This window comes from Mixophyes fleayi, chromosome 6 (assembly GCF_038048845.1).
Source record: "Mixophyes fleayi isolate aMixFle1 chromosome 6, aMixFle1.hap1, whole genome shotgun sequence".
NCBI lineage: Eukaryota > Metazoa > Chordata > Amphibia > Anura > Limnodynastidae > Mixophyes > Mixophyes fleayi.
Window position 1 is genome coordinate 16,773,446 of NC_134407.1, and position 18,060 is coordinate 16,791,505.

Genomic DNA, 18,060 nt, shown 5'->3' on the forward strand with positions numbered 1-18,060 from the left:
GCTAATGGTTATGACAGATGAAGAGCACAGATCTGAGGGTAAATTGTGTAAAACGTATTTTGTGTTTACACATGAATCAGCATTTTGATCGGGACTTTTTCTTTTTTTAATCGTTGGTAAAATCGTTAAGGGTATTGGGAGAAATTTTTGTATAGTGGGCACCCAGCCTAACTCCTACGGTTAAAATGTATCAAGTTGCATGTTTAATAAAGTGGAGATGTTGCCTATAGCAACCAATCAGATTCTAGCTGTCATTTTGTGGAATGTACTAAATAAATGATTCATTAAGGATCTTAAATGAAGATGATTCTTATTTCAGTATCCTGGACAAAACCATGTTACATTGCAAGGGGTGCAAATGAGTGTTCTGTTTTGCACATTAGTTAAATACTGACTGTTTTTTCATGTAGCACACAAATATCAACTTTAAATTTCAGTGTACAAATAAGCTATCAAGTATGTGTGTGCTACATGAAAAAACAGTCAGTATTTAACTTATGTGCAAAACAGAACACTCATTTGCACCCCTTGCAATGTAACATGGTTTTGTCCAGGAGACTGAAATAAGAATCCTCTTCATTTAAGATCCTTAATGAATCAGGCCCTAGAATCTTATTGGTTGCTATAGGCAACATCTCCACTTTTTCAATCCCCCAGTTTGATAAATTCACCCCCTAGACCAGTCCTGAAAAGAACAATGTACTTGTTAATAAATTTTCATATCTGAGCTTTTTAGTTAATTAAAAAATGTAGGTTTTTGATGATGGAGGTTATCACCATTATTATACCTTTTTTAAGAAATTATTTTGGTGGGTTTTTTTTTTGGAGTGGACAGAATGTTATGTAAGAAATCCTTTCTATGTTGCTTATTGTAGTTTAGGATTTGAAATTTGTTATAGTGTTTAGAGATGTGTTTACATGGTCTGGTAAAAGAATCTCTAAGAGAGAGTTATCTTTTTTCCATTTAAAATGTCTTTACAATGTCTGTAACTTGGCCGCGGCTGCTCACAAAGGTCTTCCGTGCCAGGATCACAAAGCTTTCCAATGTTCTGTCTTTACCAGATACGAGACTTCTAAACCGGAGAAGAAATGTTTCTTTATATATATATTTCTTTTTTTGCTGGCAGCCTGCTACTGTACAAAGAGATAGTGAGACAATCATTTGCCATGTAAAGAGAAGCTGCCGCTAAGCCAAGATTTTCTAAACAAGTCTCCTTGGCTCAGAGTTCTTACAAACAGAGGACCAAGAGGGGTCAGCGGAAAACCTTTTAGATGAGTGGGAGGTGACTGACTCATTACTGCTGGTTAAGGTAACATTACATGTCAGATGAATGAGGCTCGTATCTCACTGTCCGGGCAGCGAGAGCACCGATTTAGCTCCTCTTGAACGTCTTATGGTAAAAACATTGTGGTCCTGATTCATTATGGAACGTAAGTTCCGTTCGGTGCCATATTTTGCATGAAATTGCTCAGCCATGCTCAGGAACGGACTTTACGCCAGTGAGCGCAAGTGCATGCGATTCAAGGTCGAACGCAAATGACACTTTCAACTACCTATGAATTGCAATGTACAGTAAGGACATGTCATTGTCAGGCACATGCACGTCCCTCCGATTCAAGCTCTGGGCATCTCTGGGGTACGTGATGTTTATTCGTAGCACTTGCACCAGCGAGAGATGTGTAAGTGCCGAGTGGTAGTGATGACTAATGTTTATGAATGCTAGAACATGTGTTTGCAATCAAGCAAATTATAACTTTTTAAAATGTATTTTTATTAATGATTATAGTATTAACACGTGTTAATGCATTTTATTTTTTTTCCTGTGTGTTCTGCTTGTACTTTATGTTGCACATATGCATTGTGTGTATCCTGCAGTGTATTTTTCTGTCTGCATATGGCAAGTGCCGTATAGGCGGAGTGTACTTATACCCGTATTCAAATGGAATTGTTTCTTTGGATCCGCTTGAGCTTGTATATGGGTGCGTGCGTGCGTGCAGTTTCCTTCCGTTTTATAAAACGCAGATTGCGTTTGTTTTGTGTTCCTTGATGAATCAGGCCCTGTTTGTGTGGGCGGTAACCTCCATGCAAATGTGAACTGAGGTTTTTGAAGATGAACTGCACGGTGGCTCAGTGGTTAGCACTTCTGCCTTACAGCACTGGGGTCATGATTTCAATTCCCGACCATGGCCTTATCTGTGTGGAGTTTGTATGTTCTCCCTGTGTTTGCGTGGGTTTCCTCCGGGTGCTCCGGTTTCCTCCCACACACCATAAAATTGACCCTAGCCTGTGTGTGTGTGTGTGTGTGTTATGGAATTTAGACTGTAAGCCACAATGGGGCAGGGACTGATGTGAATGAGTTTTCTGTACAGCGCTGCGGACTTAGTGGCACTATATAAATAAATGAGGATGATGATGATGATTCTGTATGTAATAACATGGGCTTGCTTGCACCCTTACAGCGTGTTACTCTCGGAAGAGGCTCCGACGTGACATTGTGTGTAGGGCCAACCTCATCAGCAGGGGGCTTGCCTGGCCTGAATTGTAAAATTGTTCTAGGGTGGCCTCATCTGCAGCTAAAAAGCAAATCAGACTGACAGTGTAAATCCCCGGTAGGCCAGAACGGGCTTTTTCCAGTGTTTCCTTAGGAAGGGCAAAATGTAACTTCACATTTGATTACCTTTCACCGTCTGAGGCTGATGCAGAGTGGCAGCCGACCAAATGAAATCAAATCTGATTAAGAGATTGTAAACAATGGCCGGGCTCTCGGTCCGGGCTGCGCAGCCACTTCTGGGACTTGGCGGTGATCTCGGCAACATCATGAATTCAGCAGAAATTCAGGATGACGCAGAAGCTTCCAACAGACTTATCCGATTTTTTATTTTTTTTTACAAAAGAAGCTTTTAGACGGGAATTGCATGTAAAATAATCCAGTGGAGAAGCCGTGCTGTTGTGTAGTAAAAAAAAAAAAAAAATTAACGCTTAAGACACAAAACCCAAAAACATATTAGTGCATTAAGGCCAAGGGTCGGGGCTCGGCAGTGCCCCACCACCCTCCTGAGACCCCCGCTCTGCTCTCCCGGTTTTGGACTTCACCGCATATGTGCTGGCCCTAGCGCAAATTCTATGTTTTGCCTCTTAATGACGCATTTCTCTATAAGATGCTTGGGGTGGGGAGCTGAGTGTTTTCAAGGAACCAGATGTTTGTGACGGGCAGCTCTATATTGTATGTTACTGTAATACAACTAGAGAGCAGCCATAGAGAACAGACTGTAACTTTATATTCTGTATACAGGGGCAAACGCAGGATTTTTAAGGGGGGGTTTACAAATAGTTGAATTCGGAACAAAGCAAAATAAAGCATAAAAAAAATCATTCCTACCACACACTAAAATACTGTACAGTAAAACCTAAACCCTTCATTAAAATGAGTATTGAAACTCCATATTAAAACTAGCAATGGTACCGCACATCAAAATAGCATTGATAACACACATTAAAACTAACATTGCTAATGTACATGAAAAAAACGAACAACAAAAATAAATTATACCATGAAACAAGTTTGGACTATATATATATATATATATATATATATATATATATATATAAATATTACAGGGTGAAATCAGATACTGGCCACAATCAATCTGATTATTGTATATAAATATTGTATCATAGGATTAAAAAAGTAGAGGAATCCTCTACTTTTTTAATCCTATAATACAATATTTATATACAATAACACAGCTCTGCATACCCTGCAGGCTGCCCAGAAATGGAGTCTTTGGTCTGTTAATAAAACAATACATCATATTGATTGTTGCCAGTATCATAAAATATTTTATTATTTATTAACTGAAAGATTGCTTGAAATATCAAGCCCTACCGTGCCCCAGGGAAGCCAGGATGGGTGATGCCGGGTATTCAAGGGAGGAGCTGCTGCGCTCGCACATGCGCAGCAGCTCCTTCTCGCGAACGTGAGCTATACAGCAGCCGCGGCGTTGTGACAGAGGCGTCGCGTCGGTGCTTTAATAGAAAAAATGTTTTGCATGTTTAAAAACATGCTTTTGCCAGCTACGATCCGCGGAGGGGGGGGGGGTTTCTGGAGACTCAGAAACCCCCCCTGCATGCGCCCCTGGTATATATGTATAGGTGCATGGTTCCGAAGATGGGCGCAGCGTACAGCGTAGCATGTTCTGATGGGAGGTGCTGGGTAGATCAGTGGTGATATTTGCTAAATGAAGGCTGGTTGTGCCTCAAATCCCACCCACATGCACAAATTAGATTTTGTTTTGTGGAACAAAATATATAGATGAGACTCAGGGCTGGAGAGGGTGTAAAGCTGCTGTTGCTTCATGTCAGTGTTATGCTGGGTGTCAGACTCATGGTCCCAGCGAAGGTGGGGGTGCAGTGCTAGCGAGGGGTGCGGTGGGAGTGCAGTGCTAAAGAGGGGTGCGGTGGGGGTGCAGCGCTAGAGAGAGGTGTGGTGGGGGTGCAGTGCTAGAGAGGGGTGTGGTGGGGGTCCAGTGCTAGAGAGAGGTGCGGTGGGGGTGCAGTGTTAGAGAGGGGTGCGGTGGGGGTGCAGTGTTAGAGAGGGGTGCGGTGGGGGTGCAGTGCTAGAGAGAGGCGCAGTGGGGGTGCAGTGCTAGAGAGGGGTGCGGTGGCGGTGCAGTGCTAGAGAGGGGTGCGGTGGGGGTGCAATGCTAGAGAGAGGTGCGGTGGGGGTGCAGTGCTAGAGAGAGGTGCGATGAGGATGCAGTATTAGAGAGGGGTGTGGTGGGGGTGCAGCGCTAGAGAGAGGTGCGGTGGGGGTGCAGTGCTAGAGAGGGGTGCAGTGGGGGTGCAGTGCTAGAGAGAGGTGCGGTGGGGGTGCAGTGTTAGAGAGGGGTGCGGTGGGGGTGCAGTGTTAGAGAGGGGTGCGGTGGGGGTGCAGTGTTAGAGAGGGGTGCGGTGGGGGTGCAGCGCTAGAGAGGTGCGGTGGGGGTGCAGTGCTAGAGAGGAGTGCGGTGGGGGTGCAGTGCTAAAGAGGGGTGCGGTGGGGGTGCAGCGCTAGAGAGAGGTGCGGTGGGGGTGCAGTGTTAGAGAGGGGTGCAGTGCTAAAGAGCGGTGCGGTGGGGGTGCAGTGCTAGAGAGGCGCCGCTTCCGACAGGTGGGGGTGACCTCCAGCTTGTGTTGGCCCAGAGAGCAGATAGCCATGTCCCAATAGGCAGCTATAGGCTAAGGCACTGGACTCTGGGAGGCGCCACTGAGGCCCGGTACAAACTCCTAATGAGACATCATTAGGCCATTTAATGATGACACCTGTGGCCGCGGACCATAATAACAGAAGCATCCAATGCCGCTAGCACTTGTGGCTGCTCACAGCGCTGAGTCCTTTCAATTGGGACTGTCCCACATAAATCAGGACAGGTGGGAAATACGTCATCTAACCTAACCAGACATTTCTACTTATTGTTAACCCATAGTTGCCGTTTTTTCGGATTGCCAGGGTGACTCCCGAAACTGTAGGTGTCTCCCAGAAGACATGACGGAACACGGGGCAGTGGCGTAATTCATCTCCACCTTTCTTACCTGTTCTGTCTACCGCTGTCCTGCACTAACACTGTCAGATCCCACCACCAGCGCTGATTGAAAGTTGTTGGGTGACTGATGGGTCTTGCAAGGACAGTAACTGTTTGTGTTTTTTTAGAATTATAATATTAACTGGACTAACCCTAATGTGAGCTACAGTATATAAATAAAACTGAAACTAATTTACTGTATATGGAACTGATTTTCCTATTGAAGGGAAGATAGGAACTATCTTCTGGACAGTATTTTATATTTCCCTAAAGGGAATATGCAATGAGACAAGTCAACTAATGCTATTAATTTGTAATTACTCACACACACCCTTCGAAGGCCACTGCGCTGTTCGCAGGACTGGAGTAAAGCTCACAGACTCTCCCTTAAATTATTTTTCAAAAAAATGACAAGTTTGTGTTAACCGGCGCTGGGCAGATCTGCACCTTTGAGCAACAATTCTCTTCAGTCACTGTAGGAATAAGGAATACTGCATGAAGAACAATCATTAAGCCGTAGGATTCATTTAAAATGAAATGTATGAAATATGCAAATACATTCTGTATTCTCTTATTTCAATCTCTTCTTCTATGCTGACAAAGCCCATGTGTTATTGTGCTTCTTTTATTAAAGAAATATATATATGCAGTGGGCCTGATTCATTAAGGAAAGTAAGGCAAAAAAATGAGTAAGTTTTCCCCTGGACAAAAATATGTTACAATGCAAGGGGTGCAAATTAGTTTATTATTTTGCACATAAGATAAATACTGGCTGTTTTTTCATGTAGCACACAAATACTTGATAGCTTTATTTTTACACTGAAATTTAAAGTTGATCTAGGACATGCCGATCCCAACTATAAATCTCTTCCCACATTTTAAATTTACCTCCCCCTCCAATGCAACATGGTTTTGCCAAGGTGCAAAATTACTCATTTTTTGTGCTTTACTCAGGCCCAGTGTGTAGACATACAATCATTTTTCAATATGTTAATTCATATACGGGTTGATTTATCTTGGTTTTCCTCTTATACTTTAATACATACATATGAGTAGGAATCAATCGGGGAAATTGCTTAGGGAGGAATAAAATGGGAAACTTATAAGAAAAATGGTCCAGTGAAAATAATTATTTTGAATATAAAATATCAATTTTGGTTTTTAAAGGAAAAAGAAATAATGGAGAGATAATGTTGGTAGGGACCAGGCATTAAACATGATCCATGATCTTTATGTGAACTTTCATCTCCCTACAGTCACTTGTGCGCACACGGCCTTTTATAAATATCCTTCATTGTATTCACATTACCCAGCAGCCAGAGGTGGAGCAGGGGAGGGGTGCTAACAAACGGTAAGATCATGGAGGGAAGGTCATGTGACAGGGGTATGAGGGGTCATGGTGACACTATTGCATCACCACGGCCCCGCCCCTGTTATAAAATGGCAAAAATAGCAGGGAGCGGGGCTTGATGACCGCAGTCCTGATGCCTACTCCATCAACAGCAATGCCACACACAATATACTGTACACTGTAGTAAAACACACACACACACACTGTACATGCACCCTACATACCGTGCTCTCTCTCTCTTGCCCAGCGCCGCCAAGAGTTTGGGTCCCCGGGATAGCAGCTTCTTGGACCCCCTTCCAGAGCTGCCAAAGGGTGCATGGTCACACAGGTTGAGGTTGGTAGCTCCTCACACTACTCACTACACTTTGTACCTGCCTCCCTCCCTCTCGCCTCCGCTGTACTTGCCTATATCCAGCACGCTCCATGGTCCCTCTATTGTTTCTCCCGGCTCCCCGTGGCTTCCTCCTCTCTTTCTGCTTCACTCCAGCGCAGAGGTTGGTTATGAATAATTTGGACACCGAGCAGCAGGGTGCTGAGGCATTCCCTGCCTGATGACCCCGCCCACTATCCTAGGCTTGATTGACAGGCTTGCCCCTCCCCCAAGGACCTGCCATCCTATTGCTTGTGGACGCAGATCGCACTGAAACATTTCTTTTATATAAAAATGTTTCTCCCCCTACACATCCAAAATTACTATTTAAGTGATATGCAAACAATAGTAAGTGATGCTGAGTAATATGCCTGTTAATACCATCACTAATTGTATTCCTGAAGTAGTTGCTCAGTAATATGCCAGCAGTAGTTATAAGCCAGTGTTGGCTAACCTGTGACACGCCAGGTGTTGTGAAACTACAAGTCCCAGCATACCCTTCCAGCAATAAGCTGCTATATATTGGCAAAGCATGTTGGGACTTGTAGTTTTACAACACCAGGTTAGCCAACACTGTAATAAGCAATCAGTAAGAATATTCACAAATATGCCAGTTGTTTACCCATTAATGTGCCAGCAGCAATGTCCAGTGGTAGTAATATTACAGCAGGGGTCAGGGACGTAGGAGCGAAAATTTTCATGGGGGAAGGGAGGGGGAGCAAAAGGCCAAGGATTACTATTGGGCTTGGAGCCCCTTTTACTTGCGTTTGGTATCTCCATTTACGACAGTTGTAACAGTGACTGTAGATATACAAAGACTCCCAATCCTATGTTAATTTTTGTCAGTTTTTCAGGAGTCGGTCCAAAAGTTATTTATACATTATTAAATAAATCTTATCATTAATATTAACTATCAATTAGTACAATAGCTGCTGGAAAGAGAGATAAAATCATTTGTTCATCTTAAATATTTACATTTTTCATAGTCATTAACCTAATTTTTGTTCAGATTTCTTTGACAGCCTGATCCCATCTGATTGTGGGTACATTTAAATCTATAGTCCCTGCCTCACTGGTTGTGGTATGTGCTATAAAATTAAATTGCTGTATCTCATGTTTGTAACTGGACGCACTGCACGAAATTCAGGGTAAAAGTAAAATGAATAGTTGTTCATCATCAATACAGGTTATTTATTAAATGTTTATGAACACAACAATTAAGAGTTTTATTCAAATAAACAAATCAATCAATTTGTATTAAAGCTATACTAAGACAATCTATATTAAAGAACCTTTGGTAGTTATACTAAGACAACCTACCATTTATAAAAGTTTCACAAGTTTAGAACAGATGTCATGACTTCAGAAAGTAGCATGATGGCTTTTGTGTAGAAGTTCATGGGGGGGGGGGGCAAAGCCCAGTCTTTGCCCACCCTACAGAAATCATGGGGGGGCGACTGCCTCCTCTGCACTTACCCCCCCTGGTTCCTACACCCCTGGCAGTGGTAGATACTGTATAGACTTGCAGTAGCTGCCCTTCAATATATCACCAGTAATACTCAGCAATATGCCTGCAAGTTATATGCTACTAATAGTGGACAGGAATATCCCTGCACCAGTTATATATGTCAGTAGTAGTTGCCCAATGAGATGCAGCAATTATCCTCTCTACTATTGTTACCTCCTCTGATGCCCAGTGTTTTGTGTACTGTGGCACTGCCCCCGAGGGTACTTTGTAGTGTAGGGTGCAGCACCACTAAGTGGCATAGGCAAACCGAGGGGGTGGGTTCCTAGTGCCTGGAAACCCGCCTCCAAGCCAGAGGCACTGTATAATTGAGGTGGTTGGACCCTGCCCCCGCTTCAGACGGCTCTACTTGAAAAGGGAGAGCTGCGTGCACCTAACAGTAATGCAAGCAGCATTGCCCATGTATATTATGGGGATAGGAATAGTTGGAGAGCAGCCAAGCACTGTCTAAAATTATAGCTACGCCCCCATACATGCTGGTCACGCCCACTGGCGGCGGCGTGTGGAAACCCCCCTCTACAAATCCTGCGTTTGCCCCTGATGTGGGTACAGAGGCATATAGAGAAGAGTCTGTGATCTCTCCTCTTATCCTTGACATGTAACCCGGTTAGCTCAAACCCATTTTTGTTACCGTGGAAATAATGAAGTTAAATTAAAAAAAAAAATGCTGTGATCAGTTCAAACATTTTATTATTTATTTCCCAGTAGACCACTGTGTAAAAATTCAAGTTTTCTCCATGTGAATGAAAATAGCAATAACATTTACATTAACATCCACCCACATACCAATAACTGAGATATTCATGACTACTTATCTGTAGCCAACAGATTACTATTTCAATCATGCGTTTATACCGGTAGATCATAGGGTCACTTCTGTTAATATGTTATTCTTAATATGTTTTTATTAATGTGACAAAAAAGTACCATCTGTTTATGAGTAACCACTCAAGGTAGTTGATATGTAATTATTTTTGGATGCATTGGTGTCTGTATTTCATATCATTTCTTATTTTACTCCCTGTTAATATGTCAGGCTGGAGAAAAAATAAATAAAATGTATTTGTCATTAACTCAATATAATTTTTTTAACTGAAATTACATCTTTCTTATTCATTATACGACAGACATAAAGATTTCTTCACGTATCTCGTAACATACAATAGTACAACTTTAGTATTGTTAGATCTACCAACAAGTTAGAAACCACTCAGTTTGGCTCCTTGTAAATATTAATTCACTACCTATTTATTTACTGCCCCAAAAACCTGGAGGTAGATTTATTAAAACTTCTAAACAGGAAGAGTAGAAATGTTGCTCATAGCAACCAATCAGATTCTATCTATCATGTTCTAGAATGTACTAGATAAATGATACCCTCATTACATCCTCCCATTCCCGGTTACAGGACTTTTTTCGGGCTGCACCCACTCTATGGAACTCTCTCCCTCGCACAATAAGACTCTCCTCTGTTCTACAAACTTTCAAGCGTTCTCTGAAAACCTACCTATTCAGACAAGCTTATAATATTCCTCAACCACCATCTTAACCTCACTACCTTTAGCCTGTTACACAATTTCACACAAGACAACTACCCCCGGACCAACATTGTTGTGTGACAGGATCATTTAGCTTATGAGTCACCTTACCTTTGCAGTCTGGCTGGGCCAAGATGCAAAATGTATACTTAACCTCATGTGTCAATCTCCCATTGTCCCATAGATTGTAAGCTTGCGAGCAGGGCCTTCTCACCTCTTTGTCTGTTTTACCCAGTTTGTTTATTAGTTTATTACGTTTGTCCCCAATTGTAAAGCGCTACGGAATATGTTGGCGCTATATAAAAAAATGATGATGATGATGATGATGATAGCTAGAATCTGATTGGTTGCTATGGGCAATACCTCCACTATTCCTTTGTAGTAGCTTTGATTCTATCCCCTGGTGTTTTATAGAATTGCCTCAGTGTGTTTCATTATAAGGACACCCCTGCTCCTATCTTCAGTTTCTACTGTACATATAGGAATCTAGTAAGGTACGACAACATCCTGGGCACAGTTACTTGTGTATGTGACTACAAAAGAGACCCTGACTCATACCACCCAACTGTCTCGATTTTAGGGCTCTGTCCCGCACGGGGAGCCCTCTGGGGGCATGACCACAACTCTGTCGCACAGTGGCCCCATTGGGACAGGGCCACGTCACCTGACATGTTGTGAGGTATGCTGCCTTACACCACCATAAGCTGCCCTGTGCCAATCAGCAATGAAAAATTAGTAGAGATGCTGGAATTCTTTGAACCGTTTCAAACTTGAATTTGACCAGTGAGAGGTGTCAAACTTGCTCTTGGAATGATGAGGAATTTTGATCCAGTTTGAATTGGGTTCGAGGACCACTTTCCAAATTCTTGGTTTGAAGTTCAGAATTTGATTTTACAGTTCACGATTAAAACAAAACACTCTTAAAAAAACCTATAAAATGATGGTTGTTCAAGCTTATATCATTAGATTTTCTAGTGCTATTATTATTTTTTTTTAATTAAACTGAAAAGTAGGATTGGTGCACCATGCCATACTCTCAAGTGAGGGTCACCACTCCACAAGTGGATTTCAGGCAACCACGTGTCGTTACTCTGGGTGCACTGCATCCTGGGCTTTCAAGCAGGGGCAGGCTGGGTTGGGGGTCAGGGGGGTATCTGTCCCCCAGGTTGGCTCCCATAGTGGGGTACCTTGGGCTGGGTCAATGGATCACCTGCATTTATTTCCTTTAAAATGTTCGTAATAGGTTGTTGAGTCAAGTCTTTTCCCCGGGCTAACATTTGCCAGTCCTCCCCTGCTTGCAAGCTACTGACCTCCTTGCCAGAGGACCAAGGCAGCACGTCCATTATGGGAGAGCCTGACCTACCCTTCTAGGACAGCAAGGTGGATAAGTGGTTAGCACTTCTGCCTCACAGCGCTGGGGTCATAAGTTCAAGTCCCGACCATGTCCTTATCTGTGTGGAGTTTGTATGTTCTCCCCGTGTTTGCGTGGGTTTCCTCCGGTGCTCCAGTTAACTCCCACACTCCAAAAACATACAAGTAGGTTAATTGGCTGCTATCAAATTTGACCCTAGTCTCTCTCTCTGTCTGTATGTGTATGTTAGGGAATTTAGACTGTAAGCTCCAATGGGGCAGGGACTGATGTGAATGAGTTCTCTGTACAGCGCTGCGGAATCAGTGGCGCTATATAAATAAATGGTGATGATGATGAATATACTTGATCATAGCCAGAATCGATGGAACAAACAATAATCCATGTGACTTCAGCGGTGATTGGTTCCCGAGGCATCTATGGAATGATACTATCATACTTATTAAATGTCTCTGGAATAGTCAGAGAGACTTCCATAATAGTTGGTGATCTCCCGGTCTCACGATAGACCTCTATTAAACCTGGTCCTACAGAAAAGTGGAGGGGTGAAACCAAGTATAATGACTCAATTTGGTTCATCACTCTCCACTCCTTGTGGCATAATGATGCGATTTCCATTATCCTGCTGCGGTGGTGGGTCATTGTAGCACAAGATGTATCGTTAAGTCCCCTCTGCCTCCGACATACTCATTAGCTATCTGATAGGCTGCCCACATAAAGACCGATTCTGTGAGCAGCCGATTAGTACAGCATGATGAGATTTTTTTATTTTATTTTAGTGAGATTAAAAAAAAAAAAAAAAAAAGTGTTTACCTAAATTGCCAGAGGAACTGTGACTTTACTGTTTCAATACTGAAAGTTCTGCAGCTGTTGCTAAAGAAATAAGATATTGCATATTTAAAGCCATAAAGGTACTAGGGACATCTGGGGATTCCTATACTGGGAAAAAGCAGCACTTTTGCTGTAGTCGGTCTGACAGCGCTGTGAAGGGATGTGTTGTGCCCGCAGCTCTTGGCAGCTTCATTTTCTGGTTTGTGACTAGGCATCGAGTCATAAATTATCGAGGCTATCCTCCGAGATTCAGATGAAAGAGATTTACTTAATGGAAATCTCTGAACTCGAGATGAGAGGTTTTCTAAGATTTTCAGGCCCAAGTGCATTCGTAACACATCTAGGAATATTTCTGAGAAGGGAAGGGATTCATTTTTAAAAAAGATAAATGGTTACAAGTCTGAGATATATTTACTAGTGAATTTTTGACTGATGCCACCAAGTGGGTTGTTCTTTTTCAAAGGGTTTGGCTTCACCTCTTACATTCTAATCATATCATCTCTAGTTTGAATCTTTTGTCTACTGTGAAAATGCAACAGCGATAAGTTTCTGGGTGTACCCCAATCAGTGGTGTAACTGGCTAGGGGTCCTGGAGATGAGCGGGAGTTCATAGCCACCAAACACTCCGCGCAACGGCGGTAGCTCCTGCCGCTATCGTTTCAGCACCAGTGCAGTGATGCCGAATAAGCGCTTCACTAAGAATGCGCAGGCCACCGCGTATGCTTGGAAAACCAATGGGGCAACGGAATTATGGACTGTATTTACGGGGACCCACTCCAAATTTCACTATGGTGCCCGATCGTGTAGTGTTCTGCCGCTGATGTCAATCATCTATAGCGACTGCAAGTGTTTGTATCAAGTAAAATATAGCATTTTGCACTATTGGGAATAGTTCATAAAGATATTTTAAGGCCAGAAAAAGTGAAACAAGCCCGAAGTTATAGATGACCCCCATATTCAGTGGTCTTATTACACATTCCGTCATGTAACACTTTAAAACCTTGCAGAGCATTTAACATTCTTAAAAGCGAAATTGGGACAAAATAAGCTCCATGAAGCCTTGCCCACTTACTGATACGTCATACTTGTGTTTTGCTGCGTGCAGGGGCAAACACAGGATTTGCAGAGGGGGGTTTCCATACCACGCCGCCAGTGGGCGTGACCAGCATGCATGGGGGTGTGGCTATAATTTTAGACAGTACTTGGCCGCTCTCCAACTCTCCCTATCCCCATAATATACACGGGCAATGCTGCGTGCACTACTGTTAGGTGCACACAGCTCTCTTTTCAAGCAGAGCCGTGTGAAGCGGGGGCAGCCACCTCAATTATACAGTGCCCCAGGCTCAGAGGGGGGTTTCCAGGCACTAGAAAACCCCCCTCGGTTTGCCTATGGTGTGATATGCAAATTTCATCTAATCGCTGCTCCTGTTAAAATTAGTTGGGTATAATTTATAACAAAATCAAGTGCTAATTGATAAAGAGGCAACAATCAGCAACACACTCACACTGACGCAAAGTCAATCATCGGCATAGCTATGTAACATCTGATAGAATTCAGTCACAATAAAACAAGTTCAAATTGACAATCCAAAAGAGAAATCCATTTCAAACCGTAGGACATCACATTAGAAAATGCAACTTCTTGTTGTTTTTTTGCAGCCAACAATTTGCTAGTGTAAGCCCAAAGAGAGACAATTAAACTAATATACAAGATTTATTTTGTCCTAATAAAACAGCAGTAAAGTAAGAATATAGTCTGGGCTCAGTCACCATATGTATCTGCATATTGCATTAATAGACTTATTCAGATGCCCACAATGGACTCTCCTATAGTGGGAAAAATTATGATCAAAATGATTAAAAGTCTCAGTTTACCATATATAACACCAGTAAAGAATGCAAGTACAATGCTGTCCCTTTGTTTTTAGGAATTTCATATTTCAAAAATATGGGAGCAGTCAACAATTTTTATGAATGCTACAAAGTTCTTTCACACCGGAGCCGCAGATTATCTATATATACTTTTATATATACAGTGGCATTAAAAAGTATTGACAATCCTTGGACAGTTTCTTTTCCATCTATCGTGGTATCAAAATGGATTTATTTGGCAACTCCTACCACTGATCAGCACAAAATATGAAATAAAAATAACAATTCTACAGCTTGTTTTATTACAAATAAAACGAATTATTAATTGATGATATAAGTAATAATCCCCCTTCCCCACTTGTTTTATTACTTGGCACCTTTAGTTGCAATCTCATCAGTTAGTCTATTTGGGTAAATTTCTTCTGGGTTTCAACAATTGGACTCTTGGACAAGTTTATCTCATTCCTCTTTTTGGATTGCACTACATCGGCTCGATTGCCAGGAACATGGTCGATGTACAATCTTCCATTGACTCTGATTTGAGTTTGTGTTTCACATTAAAATTTGTGTATTCAAATCTTTTTCATTTTAAACACAAAATAATATTTTTTTTTTTAAATAAAAATAACTATTTAATCTTTTCTAAAATGCAAACTGCGAACACTGGTGTGCTTGAAATTTGTTGTCCAGGGTTTGTCATTTGCATTAATAAACATTGATTGTCAGGGATAAGCCCCTCTAGTTATTAAAATGCACAGTGTGGAAGTTCTTAGTGTTTAACATAATACCTTAATAACCAATAAAGACACGGACACCAGATTAACGTTGGAATAAAATATTGTTTATTAACTAATTAAAACTATAGGGGCTGCAAGGCGGACGAGAGCAGGGCAGTCAGCAAACACAAAACCAATAACGGTGGAAAGGTCAGACCATTGTACCACCAACCCAGGACAATACCTTATCTATTGGCCGGTGCGAAATATCTGTCCAACGGCAAGACTACACCCCCCTTATAACCGCCAGTAAAATCTTCAACATACCGGCCCAGGATCCCACTCACTGGACCCAACACACGTGATGACAACACAATCCAAAAGGGGGAGTAGTGACCTATGACAAGATAACCCAAGCACCATATGCAAACTTACCGACTGCACTGCTCTCCCACTCAGAACCAGGAAAAGTAAACCACAAAACTGCCAGGTGGGCGGGAGGAATCCGGAAGCAGAGAGGGGGAAATGAAGGAGAACATTTACCTATATGAAACCAGACCACTCCCCTCCTCTGCCTTATTGGTCGAACATAAACAGAAGCCCATAGGCTAAACACTTAATCACTCACCCACGTGATTTTAACTTTGTTTGGGCTGATGGCCACACTTCCCTGAGATTGAGGCTAACACTACGTCACGCCAAAACATTGATTATTTCAATTTTCCAATGTGTCTTTTTCTGTATGTTTAGAATGTAAGCTCTGCCATGAGCAGGGCCATCCCTACCCTTTGTTTTCATGTCTGCATTAATGTTGTCTACCTTGTATGTCCCTATTAGATGTATGCCCTGTTTTTCCTACTGTCTGGCTCTGCGGAGCACTCTGCGCTTTACAAATCAACAACAATGATAATTATATGCTGTAGCTCATTGTCCTCTTGGAATATACATCTTCTCGCAAGTCCAAGGTCTGTAGCAGATTTTGCTACAAGATTTGTCTATATTTTGTTCCATCCATGTTGCCCTCTATTTTAACAGTTTTCCAGTCTCTGAAGCAAAGAAGTATAATGCTCCCACTACTTCTAAAATCATTAATGATATCGTATCAGGAGAAATGTTCTGTATTGTGTACACACCAGCCTTTGGTGTATCTTATGTAGTCAATTATTGTCTGTTGTTTTACTTGTATTTGACAAAATTCTTTAGATTTGTTATTTTAATATGACATTACAATAGATTTTGTGTTGACCGGTGGTAAGAATTCCAAAATAAATAAATTTTTATTCCGTCATGATAGAAAATAAAATGAATAAAAATGGTAAAGGAGTGTATATATTTTAGAGCCACTGTGTATAGATTTTCTGAAATGAAGGGTACAGTGCAGTACTCAGTTCAGCAACAATTAAATCAGATACAATACAATTTTAGTGTGATATTATACATCTACACTTTGTGTATAATTATACATGAGAGAGATCATTCCTTGTTTTCGTTGGGTTCTAAAGTTAAATTGCTACCACATGTCCACAACACTGGTCTCTCTCTCCTCCCCTGCCTTCCCTTCTATATTTACTATTCTAATGACAATCGTGGTTACACTGGAAATGAGCACGATTAACTATTCAATAAATGGGAAGTCATGGTAACGTAATTTTCTATTTACTGGTCTTCCATTTGTCTCCCTAAATAAAACACGATTACAACCAAGAACTTGTCCAAGTGCTAATTGAAATTTACAATTCATTTTTATACGATTGATGAATATAGTTCAGTGATGGGCAACAGGCAGCTCTAGGGCCGCATGTGGCCCTCCGAACCTTCACCTGCGGGGCCCAGCTCCTTGTAACGCTTTTCTAAAAGCCTGCTGATATGTAAGTGCAAATAGGTGTCTTGTTCTTTGATTAAATGTATTGTTTTAACTTATTTCGGAGATTGAATGTGCGTCTCTCTTGAAGGTTAGATGGCTTTCCCCTTTGTGTCACTGATTTTGTTGATGTAGCATACACTAGATCTTACTGTTGTACCTTCCTGTTGTAGAACCTGTGCAGGAGAATCCAGAACCCACAGAGGTCTCCCTCCAAGAAGAAGAAGACACTTTGTGGAGCATCAACATTGGAAGCGAGTCGCGGAAATTCTGCGACCTCTGCCGAGCTTGGTTTAATAACCCAATGATGGCACAGCAACATTACGAAGGCAAAAAGCACAAGAAAAACGCAGCGCGGGCGAAGCTGTTGCAGAGGTTGGGAGAGACCTTGGATTCCGAGGCATTGGAAGGTTAGTCTTCCAAAGTATCTAAAAGTTGCGGTAAACCTCAAAATGGTTGCATTATGTCCAACACAAAATGCATATTTAACAATTCAGGACCTTTCCTCGTTTCTATCCATCATAATTTTGTGATACATTTTGAGACATTGCTTCTTCCATGTTTCTTGACTTAGAGACAATGTAACAATATTTGTATTTATTGTAGGGACATGTTTGGTGCCTGACTAGCACAGCCATAAACAGTGTGCACAAAGTGCATTTATATATATAATTAATATACATTCTGTTATCCATTGATTCATAGATGGTTTTTTTTAAAAAAAAAAGTTGGGCAAATATCACAGTGTTTAATATTTGAAGCAGCATTGAGTGTCCCTTGCCATACCGGTAGCACTAAGTTGTACCCCTGAGTCCTCGCTTGTTGAAATGTTAAAGAGCTGAGAGCAGCCTATGTCCCCCGGCATATGCATTGCACTAACTTCATGGGAGATATTTATTGGGGACAAAGGGATCATTTTTGGTTACAAGAAATGCTTTATACCAACATTTCCACCTACAGTTTAGAATTCTGTGTTCTCAGCGGCTTCATTTTTGTGAACCAAAGTACATTTAACATCACCACTGATAAATACAGTGTCTAATAATATTATTTATTATATCCTCT

The 18,060-nt window shown here is 41.7% G+C and overlaps 1 protein-coding gene across 1 annotated transcript in view; it reads left to right on the forward strand.

The window, feature by feature from the left end:
* ZMAT4 (zinc finger matrin-type 4) overlaps positions 1 to 18,060 on the forward strand; it is a 287,868-nt gene that overhangs the window by 127,303 nt on the left and 142,505 nt on the right. Inside the window, exon 5 of the mRNA XM_075215932.1 lies at positions 17,169 to 17,405. Coding sequence (XP_075072033.1) covers positions 17,169 to 17,405 — 237 coding nt within the window. The remainder of the gene's footprint in view (positions 1 to 17,168; positions 17,406 to 18,060) is intronic.